We start from the raw sequence: 13,268 nt of genomic DNA on the forward strand, positions 1-13,268 counted from the left end.
CCCCCCCCCCCCCCCCCCCCCCCTCTTTTTTTATAAATCGTGACAATTATTGTTATTTATAGATATATATACCAGGTTTCTTTTACCTTCAATTAATGATTCTCTGTTATGATTTACACGAAAGATACTGATATCAAGCACATTCATATTTAAGATAATTTGCATGTTCCAAGAACCCTCAACTTTCTTCTTTGGTGTAATTCTGATCAACTCATATTGATACTTAAATGCCAAAGTTTCGAGAATCATGAAGGTAGATAAAAAATAGAAGCTTCAGTATTGAACTATGATTTAGAACCTTCTTTTTTTTTTTTTTGCTTTAGTTGTAATAATCCTTTATTGTCTAATTTGTGGGAAAAGTGAACACTGTTAAAATAGTATCCTGAATCTTTGCATGGGGGCATTTCAGTCCCCAGATTTTATAAAATTATGAATTTAATCTCTGTACTTTTTTTAATGGGGGCGGAAATAATCATCCTTTGGGATTATTGCAGCTTATATTAAAAAAATATGAGGACTATTATGACATTTTTATAGATTCTAGAAGGAAATTGATCCCACATAAATAGTCAGGGGACTATTTTTACACTTTTTGGCAAAATTATGGCACATTTTCTGGCATTGGTTTCTTCCTCAACGTGAGATTACTACTGAAAATGTTGTCCTTGCGTGCAGGGAGACTCCCTTGTAGCTCACTTTGAGTATCACAAACAACCAATCACTTCTATTGAATGGAGCCCACATGAAGCCTCTACTTTGGCCGTCTCATCAGCTGATAATCAGCTCACGTGAGTTATTCTTAAAATTATCCAAAATAATGCTTTTTTTTGGTAAAAATTGAACTTTGGATTGCTTAATATTGTCTGATACGATTTAATTTTTTTTGCAACATTAGGATATGGGACCTTTCATTAGAAAGGGATGAAGAAGAGGAGGCTGAATTCAAAGCAAAGGTTAAAGAGCAAGCTAATGGGCCTTCAAATTTACCACCCCAATTATTATTTGTTCATCAGGTAAATAATTGCTCCTCTTTTGTCCGATATTGTTTGTCTGCTGGATTAATACATTAAATGGGCATATACATACCACAGTTGTAGGTGCTTATCTTTTGTATTTTTGTTGAATTATTTGGAATATTGAAGAAAATAGTATTTTGCCCTAATTTTTGTGAGAAAGCATGTCAATTTTGTGCTCATATCATATTAATTTAGTATCAGAGCTCAAGATTCTGGGAAATGGATCACAAAAGAGAGGATCGATCTAGATCGAAACTAAAGCAAATAGAGATCCCTCAAGGAATCGATCGAGGGGTAGGAAAAGAGGGTTTGATTGACTCGACAGGGATTCAAAACTCACTATGAACTTCCAGCATACCCTTGTGCACGAATCTTCTGCAGAAAGACGATATAGTCGCGACAAAGCTATTTGCGCACGTCCATCTCACCTTTTTTTGTCGCACACAACAATGACGGGATTGTGTACCATCTCACCTATCTCTGTCACGTACAACAATGACGGGATTGTGTTCCGTCTCGCCTTCCTCTATCGCACATAGCAACGATAGGATCGTGCGTCGTTCACCTTCCTTTTTCGCACGCAGCAACGACAGGATCGCGTACAGTCTCACATTTCTCTGCCATGCGTAGTAACTACTGGATCGGGTGTCTCCTTCATGACTGAACCCTGTAATACGATCGCGATTGGAGGCCTATCACCTTCGTGACTGAACCCTGCAACAGTCACAATTAGAGCTTTGATTGACGCAATCTAGTGACACTAACTTGCGGTACAATTGAGATAAGAGCTAGCTGAGAAGAGACGATGTGATTTCAAGGTATAAAAATTTTATCTTTGAGATTGAAAATTTTTCTAGAAGAGATGACAACCCAAAAAGTGTTAGAAACGGTGGAGCTCGGTCCACTATGCTTGAGCGGTTACTTTGCTTTGGAGAGTCACACCTCTTTACAAATAACCATTCCCACTTTTCTCTTTTGTGAAGTGAAACATCTTATTGTTCCCTCCTGTTCATGATAAAACTTTCGAATGGCTCTCCTTGGGTTTAGTAGTCACGCTTTGAGTTCTTATTCGGTTTCCTCGGAATAGAGGAAGGTTTCTTCGGGGCAGAGGAAGAGAAGTGCAAGGAGGAGCAGTTCCTTGCGGCAGAAGGAAGAAGGAAGAAGAAGATTGTTCTCCCTAGGCTTCTTCTTGGTGGCTTGTGGCATAAGAGAAATTGAGTTTATTTCTCTTGTAAGTTTGTCTTCTTCGGTGTATCTCGGTGTAGAGTTTTCTTCGGTGTATCTTGGTATAGAGAGAGAAGAAGAGAGAGAGCAACGAAAAGAGAGAGCAACGAAGAGAGATTCCTCTTGTAAGTCGAGGTGATCGACTGATGTAAATTACTCAAATAATAAAATCCGCTGCACAGCTCCATGAATGTAGGCAAAATTTGTCGAACCACGTAAATCTGTGTGTCCCGCTGTGTTGTTATTTTCTGGTGTGATTTTTCTTGTTCTATTTTTCACTTCGTCAATCATTCTCCTGTTTGATTTATATATATACCACATCAGCTGGTATATTTAAATCTCGCAACAACAACAACTAGTATCAGAGCTTTGTTCAGATCTGAGGAAGAATGATGATTGCAGATGAAGTAAAGGTTTCAGGGATTGAGAAATTTGATGGCACGGATTTTGGTTATTGGAGGATGCAGATAGAATTATCTTTATGGGAAGAAACTTTATCTTTCATTATTGGGGAAAAGTCCTTAAAGGATGGATGAGTCTGAATGAAATTTGTTGGATCGACAAGTTCTGAGGTTATTCGATTGACTCTATCGAGGTCAGTTGCACACATCGTTGTCAAGGAAATGACGATTGCAGATCTCATGGAAACTTTATCAGGTATGTATGAAAAATCATCGGCGAATAACAATGTGCACTTGATGAAGAAGTTATTTAATTGAAGATGGCGGAAGGTGTTTCTGTTGCTTAACACCTGAATATTTTCAATACTATCACAAATCAATTGCGCCTGTGGAAATTGATTTTGATGATGATATATGTGCACTGATCTTGTTGGTTTCATTGTCAGATAGTTGGGAAGCCATAACGATAGGAGTTAGCAGTTCTGCAGGTAAATCTAAACTAAAATACGATGATATTCGTGATTTGATTTTGGCTGAGGAAGTTCGCAGGAAAGATTCTGGCGATGTCTCAGGTTCGAGTTCGGAACTGAATTTTGATTTCAGAGGGAGATGTCATTACAGGAACTCAAGTATAGGGAGATCAAAATCAAAGTTTAGTAAGCAGGAAACCTGTTGGAATTGTGGCAAGACTAACTACATAAAGAAGAACTGCAGCAATCCTAAAAAGATAAAGATTGGTAGCGCAAATCTGGTATATGAAGAATCATAGGATGCACTATTGTTGGCAGTTCATAGTTTTGTTGAAGACTTGCTATTAAATTCAGGGGCTTTGAATGTGGTAGGAAATCTACCAGAGGCCACATTGCATGACAGTGATGGAAGTGAAGAGGAAAATGGGTCCGGGGCACCCATTCCTATTATTCCACAGACAGATGTTGAAGAACTATAGAGCTATGAAAAAATCTTGCAAGATGAAAGTTCGAATAAGTGGGAGCTGGCAGAACTTCCACCATGAAAGAAGACATTGCACAACAAGTGAGTGTACCAGGTGAAAACTGAGCGTGACGCCAGTAAGAGGTACAAGGCTAGTCTTGTTGAAAAAGGCTTTCAACAGAGACAGGATGTTGTCCATACAGTGGGAGTTGTAAGAAAAGACAAGAGTAACCCGGAAAATAGCTTGAAGGTGCAAAGCTATGTGGAGTCTGCTGATATGTTGACTGAGGGTGTTATTCTTGAGAAACTAAAGTTGTGCACAACTTCAGTTGGTCTTCTAAAATTAAGACAGGTTTTGAGTTGCAGAGGTGGAAGATTCAAGTTAGAGAAAAAGGCAACACCGCCAGTGGAGGATATCAGTTTGAGGAAGGAGATGTTGCAGTCTGTGTACCGGTCTTTAAGTGAGAGAATTGTTAGAAACGGTGGAGCCCGGTCCACTATGCTTGGGCGATTATTTTGCTTTGGAGAGTCACACCTCTTCACAAATAACCACTCTCATCTTCCTCTTTTATGAAGTGAAACATCTCTTCGCTCCCTCCTGTTTGTGATAAAAGTTTCGGATGACTCTCCTTTGGTTTAGTAGTCACACTTTGAATTCTTCTTCGGTTTCCTCGGGATAGAGGAAAGTTTCCTCGGGGCAGAGGAAGAGAAGTGCAAGGAGGAACAGTTCCTTGCGGCGGAAGGAAGAAGGAAGAAGAAGAAGATTGTTCTCCCTAGGTTTCTTCTTGGTGGCTGGTGGCTTGTGGCATGTGGCATAAGAGAAATTGAGTTTATTTATCTTGTAAGTTTGTCTTCTTCGGTATATCTCGGTGTATAGTTTTCTTCGGTGTATCTCGGTATAGAGAGAGAAGAATAGAGAGAGAAGAAGATAGCGAGCAACGAAGAGAGATTCCTCTTGTAAGTTGAGATGATCGACATGTGTAAATTCCTCTAGTAGTAAAATCCTCTGCAATTCCGTGGACGTAGACAATTTGATGAACCACGTAAATCTGTGTTCTGCTGTGTTATTCTTTTCTGGTGTGATTTTTCACGTTCTATTTTTCACTTTGTCGATCGTTCTTCTGTTTGATTTATATATATACCACATCAACTGGTATATCTAGATCTCGCAACAACAACAAAAAATAAATGATTTGGAGAAGAAATTAGAGGAAGAGATCAATCAAATCAGATTTGAGATAGAAGAAAGGTTTGACACCATTAAGGATAGGTTTTCTTCCACGACGAACTGAATAGAAGTTCGATTCAAGAGCATGGGGGGAATTCGAGAAATGATAAAGAGACTCGTTGAGAATTAAGATGCAATCCAAGACCCCACCGACAACTCAATTTGCAAACCTATAGGGCAAGAGATTGAATGTGAGATATGAGGAGTAAAACATCCACCTCCATGAACCCCCTCCCAGGGCTTCGATTGGGGTGGATTGGTTATTTCTGATGAAAACGGTTCGGCGAGACATGAAGATGAGATTATGCAAGAGGTATTAGGAGTACGAAGAAGAAAGGAAAGAAGCAGGGATATGTATGAATTTTATCGAACGAGGGAGTTTTACCCTCAATATATGGGGAAAACAATAAAGGGAGATGAAGTTAGGCTGGAGATGCTATGAGCAGAAAGTTGAAGGAACGATCTTCAAAGGAGAAGATGCATATGAGTGGGTGCATCGGGTGGAGCGATACTTCACGGTGATTGAGTTAGATGGGGGAGGAGAAACTTATGGCAACAAGATTATGTTTGGAGGAGAAAGCCCTAGCCTAGTTTCAGTTGAGAGAGACTAGATATCTAATCCGTTCATGGGATGATTTTAAGGATTGTTTGTCAGAATATTTCTGAGTCATTCGAGAAAGAGACATATAGGAACAATTCTATCTTGACTCGGGAGGAGACGATCATGGAATATATGGAGAGATTTGAGCTATTGTCGGGACAGATGAGGAGGATTTCTGAAGTTGGTTTGGAGAGGAATTTCATGAAGGACCTAAAGTCCTACATATGGGCAGAACTCTAACTATTGAGACCGTGGGTTTTATGGGAGATAATGGAGCTTGCCTAGATGGTGGTGGACAAGAACCAAATGAAGGCCAACTGAAGTAGCAGAGATGGAGCGTCGTACTCGATTTACTACGACCTTGTTGATACCGAAATGTCAAACATTGGAAGTCTTGAGGGAGGTTACACGAGACATGAATATGGGGCATTCCTAGGAGCGACACTCATGCACCTTACAGAGGTAGATTCTTGAGAAGCGAGCTAAGGGGTTATGTTTTTGGTGTGATGAGAATTTTATTCTAGGACATCGTTGCAAGGATCGAAAATTACAAGTTCTCATGGTGCATGACGAGGAAGCAAAGGATGAAGTAATAGAGACAAGTTGAGGTGGAGGAGCACCAACTTATTCCCATCTTGAAGATAAGGTATTTATTGGGGGCTAAGAGTAATGTTACACCGGTACCTACTCTAAGGGTAAATTTATCTTTTGTATGCATAAGTGCAATTTAGTCCTGTTGAGGAATTAAAAGGCAAAGAAAGCGCAAGAATCATCAAAATCAAGAAGAAATCATTGAGTTTTAACGAGGATTGGCAATTTGCCTACGTCCTCGGGAGCACAACATATATATATATATATATATATATATATATATATATATATATATATATATAACCTTGGCGTACAATATATTATTACAAAATTACCCATGTACCGTACCGCGGGGTCGTTGCCCTCACAACCCCAACCTTCATAATAAAACTCCCCCTGATTGGACGGATGCATCTGCGCTCGCTCGCTCCACTCCGCTGGCTCGCTCTATTACGCTCCAGCATTTGTTCCTTATCTGGTACATGAGCCATACCTAATATGTCTTTTATTATTATTATTGTTTGTAATAGTTATGTTTATTATGTTTAGGCTTGGAGTATGCATGAAGGTAGAGTTGTGAGTTTTAGGCTTAGGGTTTGGGAGAGATTTTCTACCTCTCGAATTGTAGGAATTGGTAGAGATCGCCTACCTATTGAATTCTAGGTGCATTATCTTTTGTATTTTTTTGAGTTTTTCGGAGTATTGAAGAAAATAGTATTTTGCCCAAATTTCTGTGGAGAAACATGCAGATTTTGAATCGGATCGTATCAAATCGTATGGTATTTATGTTAATTTTCCTACATTAAAATAGGTTGCCTTTTTTCTCAACTAGAGAATTTTTTTTTTATTTCTCATACTACTGGGTGTTAGTTAACGACTAAAAGAAGAATTTGTGAGGCCCGTTAAAAAAAAACATCCCCCCACCCACACACACACACACACACACACACACACACACATATATATATATATATATATATTTGAAGAATTCATGCGAAGGGTCTGGCTCATTGGTGCGGCTTTTGGCATAAGTTCTTCGGGTCGGGGGTTTGAAACCCGTGGCACGGGCTCTTTGAATCAGAATCAAGCACGATGGGTTTTCAACCTATATGAGGGAATTGATATTTGGTGCCCACTAGACCAAAAATATATATATATTGAAGAATTCATTTAACTCGTCTATCTAATTTGGAACTAATCAACTATGATACCCATTAACATTCTATATTATTCCAGCTCCTTTGTATTATAATTAGCATTTTGCTGGAGAAAGCTCATGATGATTTTGATGCCTAAATAGCATTATATATGGGGGCATTTACATACATACCACAATTTTTATGTATTTACATATCTAACGCCTGAACATTCACATTCTCTCTCTCAAATCTTTAACAAAATACCTCTATCATAACTGTAAAGATCAAAATTTGGGTGTTAGATATACAAAATTACACAAGAATTGCGAGGCATGTATGTAAATTTCCCCACATCTATCGGTATATCAAACCACATTTTGTTCTGAAATGATAAATCCATTAATTAACAGGGACAGAAGGACTTGAAGGAGCTTCACTGGCACCAGCAGATTCCAGGGATGATCCTATCTACATCAGCAGATGGCTTCAACGTTCTAATGCCCAGCAACCTTGAGCCCACCCTCCCATCAGCTTAATTTTGAAGCCATTTCCAGAATCCCAACCTTCCTTATTTTTATTTTGCTTCTTTTGCTGATTAAATTTATTTTGTAGTTTGTTTATGAGAAATATGCATGTTGTTGGGTCTCGGTATTAGTCTAAATATCTGTTTTAATTAAGTATTTGGGTTAAGTTTTAATTTGGTCTTCATATTCTTAGACTAATGATTTGCACGTCCTATTTGCAATGCTTTATTAACTGTCTAATTTCTTAACTAAGCAATTATATGCATTTCGAATAATCAACATTTCAGATTAAAACTAATGATTATCTAAGGCCTTAATTTCAGTAATTTTATCTTTAAACTAATCTTAACGATAAGGTGAAAGAGATAAAATTGGTTCAATTCAAGTCTGATCAAGCAATTCAAGCAAAATTGGAGGTTTTTAATGATTAATTGAATTGTCAAATGGATTTCAAATTTGATAAGTGTATAATCAAATTGTGTCTCATCGAGTTTAATCTAATGAGTCCAAGATCACTTGATTTTAACATAATTAAGGTATTGAAATGCTTATAAAACACCATCCGATTAAATGGATTGCTTCGGACTATCTAATGAGTGGCTCAGGTTCATGTGATATTTCTTGTCAAATCTATAAATAGACTTCTGTTTTCTTTATGCAAAGGGATTTGAGACCTACACTAGAAGAAAGAGCCTAAATAAGAGATTCAAACTCTTATGAGCTCCATCACTATCAAAACAAAGTTGATCAATAATTGATATCATAGAACCGCCATCGCTTCTTCATGGCCACTGTTGGTAAGCTGTTGTCATTGCCAAATTACTTTTTTCCCCGGCCTCCACCGTCAAGTTGCCGTCACTATCGGACTATCCTTGTCGTTTCTCGACCACTGTCGAATGGTTGCCTTCATCATTGAACCGTCACTTCCTGACAAGCTATAGGCACTACTGGACTGTTGTCGTAGAGCCGCCACCACCGTTGGACCACTGTTGTCACTTTCAGGCTACCATCGACTACCGTTGACACCACAGGACCACCATCGCCGCTCCTAGGCCATGACCGACTGTTCGTCGCCATCACCATTGCTGGCGCCGCTACTGCCCAGTCATTGTCATATGGACTTCGTCATTTCTTCGACATATTATGCCACTCCTCTAGCAGAAAACACGTCACTTGTATAATATTGCTCTCATCCAATTAAGGACCAACAAAGTCTTGTAACTTACAACAACATAGTGAAATCATTTCAATTGTGCTTAACCCTATGATTTTTTTCTTTTTCGGGTTTTCAGAGAGAAGACAACATAATATATATATATATATATATATATATATATATATATTATGTTGTCTTCTCTCTCTATTTCTTTTTATGCATGTATGTTAGATCTTCGTACAAAATTAAGACGTTAATTTATGACTCTATCGTCGTAAATTTACTAGCATACCACAACAATAGTAACAATAAATACTTGCATACCACTCATTTCTTATGTATATACATATCTAACACTTATAAAGCTTGGAACTTTTATGTCGCCTTACTCATATATAAAATTTCTATTTCACATTTTTAAATTTAAAACAGTGGCATTTTATATATGACATAAAAGATTAGAATAATATAAATGTAAACATTGAAGTTTAGTTGCTAGATATGTAAATACATAAGAATTTGGTGGTATCCATGTAAATGCCCTAATAATAATAATAATAATAAAAGGCATGCTTGCCATCATTCATCCATACGCTCTCATGGTCATGTCACGTGACTCCCACCATAAAGGCTAAAGATTGAAAAAGAAAAAGAGGAGCTCTCAACGTTAGCGCTCAAAAGCTGTACTGTCTCCCTGCAATCCCACCTACTGCTGTCCTCTCTTGCTGGGATCTCTGCCTAGCTTTCAACAATTCATTCCCCTTCATTCTAAATTGTTAGAAATAAAGGAAATTGACATACTTAGCACATAATTCTTATTTATTTACATATCTAACACTTCCAATTTTCATATTTAAATGCGGATGATATCTTTTTTGTGGATAAGACTATAGTGAGTTAAGGAAGATACTTGATTTATGAAGATCAGTTTTAGAATCTAAAGGGCCTCGTTTTAGTGGATCTAAAACTAAGTATTTGGTGATAAAGTTTAGGGTTAAGTCTCGGGTCCCTTATTCAAAGTGATGGTGATATATATTGGGATGTTATTAGTAGAACTCAAGTTGGCTGAAGTTGAGGAATGCTTGAGGCCTATTATGTGATAGAAAAATACCTCTTAGACTTGAAGGAAAACTTTTATAAGATGGTGGTGAGGCGTGCAATGTTTTATGTTGCAGAATATTGACATGTAAAAGAGAAGCAATAAAACTAAGTGTTGTTGAAATGAGAATGCTCACGTGGATGAGCGACTTTACACTTAGAGACGAAATACGGATGAATATATCTCAGCAAGGGTTGGAGTAGCTCTAGTGACAGACAAGATCAGAGAGAGTCGACTTAGATGGTTTGGTCACCGTTAAAACTCGACCATATCATGACGCTGTTAGGAAAGCAAAATTCTAAATTTGACTTCTTGTAACGTAGAGATAGACTTAAGAAAACTTTGGTATGTTGTATAAAAAAATGATCTTAGTTTATTAGAATTAAATGAAAATATGAGAGCCAATAGGACACAATGGAGAAAAAAAGATTTATGTAGCCGGCCCCACTTAGTGGGACGAAAACTTCTTCTTCTTGCTGTTGCTATCTGTAAATATGAAAGTTTAAGTGTGAGATATTTGAAAATATAAGAATTGATACCTCTTAATAAGCAAGTCCATGACTTACTAGGGGATTGAATATAAATCGATACTCAAGAAGTACATGCAGCGTTCTCTAAGGATATATATATATATATATATAAGTTTCACATCACGCCAAAAATACAGCCATTCTAACTTCTAAAAAATAAAACAAGCCTTCTTATAAATAGTTAATGGGGATATGCATGCAAAAATTGAAGTTTAGGTGTTAGATATGTAAATACATAAGAATTGAGTGATATATATATTTAAATCTTCCTTTAAAATACATATGATGTTCATAATAGTGGTACAAAAAAAATCTTGATTTAAAAAAAAAATTATGTAAATTAATTTGATTGAATTTATTTGCATATTATAAGTTTGTTTGCTAAAATGAAGAGTGTGATAGTTTTGTAAATAATAATATTTCAGGGACTTGCATGTAATTGCAGTTATAATATTATTTTAAATTAAAATGTTTTCTAGAATGTAGAAGTTCAATTTTTATTCTAATATAATGGATTTATTTTGAACTATTAAATATGAGATTGTCCTGTGAATCACACCCAAATAATAAGTAGTAACATAGAGAATAAAATGAGGATTCATTAGACTCGTTACTGTAGAAACAACTCCCCTATTTATAGACAAGAGGGGATACAAACTATAATTACATGCTTGTCGCTATCTCGATAGAGACATTACAGAATAATTTAATTAAAAAAAAATAAAGATATAAAAAACGCAGGTAAATTGATAAATAAATAAATAGGTCTTCAGCTCGGCTCTTTCTGTCGATCAACCATCTGCGCCCGATAATTTTTTGGATTGGTGAAATGCCACTCGACATGATCCGCTGGGTTCAAATAATAGTTCGACTAAAGCTATCTATTAGTCGGCAAAATCTTTGATCGATCGGCCCTCGCTGACTAATCAGCTTATGTGTTATGTTTATCGGCTTTGAATTATGATCAGATGGAACTGAGTGGATACACCTTTCTGGCTTACGTGTTGCTGGGCCTCTTTGACCACGAATCTTTTGACATGTCAGATTTTTTCAACATCAACAAAAGGAAAAAATGATATTATTATTGTTGTGAAATATGTACTTCCTGACATAGAAATGAAACACAAAGAATACAAACAAACACAGATCGTTTACGTGATTCGATCCAACTGGATCTATGTCCACAGGAGGGAATCAATCAAATAGTTCACTAAGGCAAAAGAAATGGAGAATACATAGCTTATACATAGAGATGAGCCCTTATCTTCCTTCTATGGCCTCCCTCTCAAGCGACACATTGATACAAGGCCTCAAGATGCTCTCCTCCTCTCTAGTTCTCTAGTTATTCTCTCCTCCTTTGTGGTAGCTTAAGATCTTTTCACTTGTTCACCTAAGTCTCACACCCTCTCTATTTATACAAACCAAGAGAATGGTAGGTGGGAGGTAGGTGAGCGGTACCACATTACAAAAGTGATCTTTTTTTCTTAGTTCAATAATTGATGTCAAAATAACAATTATTTATAAAAAAAATTATATAAAGAAGAAATGGGGAAAAAAAAAAAAAAAAAAAAAAAAAAGAGAAAAGAGAATACTTCACCAAAACCGGGATGGCCAAAAAAGACCAAATTCTCTATTATTGTTTGGGGAAAGAAAAGCAGTGGCAGTACCCAAATTCTTCGGATCCGGCTTGCTGCTCCCATCGCTTTCTTCCCTTGTTTTTATTCAATTTATTTTTGGGGCATGCATGCATGCATGATGCATATCACTCAACTCTTATATATTTACAGATTTAACCTATAAATTTTTTTTTATTTTTTATTTATGTCATTCAAATATTATATATTATATAAAAAAGATTTTTTTTATATTATTTTTAAAGTGGATAACATTTTTCTTGATGTTATATATATATATATATATATATATATAATTAAGAATTAGAAATGTGTATGATAGAAATCTTCCTTTGTAGTTTCAGTTGGTGAGATAGTCCAGGGAACCTGTTGAACTTGATCAAGCTCCTGCCGGCCCAGTCAATCGGTTCTATTTAGCCTAGTTGGCCAGCTCTGGTTGGCCATCTGCAGTCTGCCCAGTCGACCATCTACTTACAGCTCAATCGGCCCAAAAAACTAGCTCCAGTTGGCCTAGTCGGCCCTCTCCAGTGGACCAACCCAAGTCAGCCAACTTCAATCGACCCAGTTGACCATCTCCAGCTTGGCTTTCTCCAGTTGGCCCGATCGACCAGCTACAGTTGGCCCTCTCTAATCGGTCATTTCTAGTTGACTTCATAAGACAATGATTACAGTCGTCACTTAGCAATAATCATTCTCTTATAAGTAGAGGAACGTTACTTATAATAAAAAGAGAAAACATAATAATATGAAAATAATGTACTTATGGTATTTTCCTTGGTTGTAGGCCTACAAACAAACCGATCCAAGTTGAGCAAGTTGCGCTCAAGCCTGAACTTGTTTATAAAATTCAAGCTAAGTCGAGCTTCAGCTCAAGTCTTTTTGGGATTATGTGGAAGCTTGAGCTTGTTTATAAAATCTGAGCTCAAGCTCTAATCTAGCTTTGCTTTTATGATCAAGTTTAGTTCTTATTTGAGTTTGATTCTTGTTCTTTTCATATCATGTTAATCGAGTAATTATCAAGCATATTAATTAGTAAATTATCAAGCTACCTAATTTTTTTCCAAACAATATTTATTGAACAAATTAAAACTAGTGCTAGTGTGTTATTTATTTTATGAGGCTTATCGAGCAAAACAATAAGCAATATGAACTGTTGAACTTACCAAAATAAATGAGCTATTAAATGAATAAC

The 13,268-nt window shown here is 36.8% G+C and overlaps 1 protein-coding gene across 3 annotated transcripts in view; it reads left to right on the forward strand.

Moving 5' to 3' along the window:
* The window catches only part of LOC110026435 (glutamate-rich WD repeat-containing protein 1), a 17,641-nt gene extending 9,839 nt beyond the window's left edge, over positions 1-7,802 (forward strand). For all 3 annotated transcript variants that reach the window (XM_020727368.1, XM_020727367.1, XM_020727369.1), the window contains 3 exons: positions 676-788; positions 896-1,013; positions 7,544-7,802. In XM_020727368.1, the coding sequence (XP_020583027.1) occupies positions 676-788; positions 896-1,013; positions 7,544-7,669 (357 nt within the window). In that variant the 3' untranslated portion in view covers positions 7,670-7,802. The remainder of the gene's footprint in view (positions 1-675; positions 789-895; positions 1,014-7,543) is intronic.
* Positions 7,803-13,268: the final 5,466 nt, after the last annotated feature.

Source organism: Phalaenopsis equestris, unplaced genomic scaffold (assembly GCF_001263595.1).
Source record: "Phalaenopsis equestris unplaced genomic scaffold, ASM126359v1 Scaffold000372, whole genome shotgun sequence".
Taxonomy (NCBI): domain Eukaryota; kingdom Viridiplantae; phylum Streptophyta; class Magnoliopsida; order Asparagales; family Orchidaceae; genus Phalaenopsis; species Phalaenopsis equestris.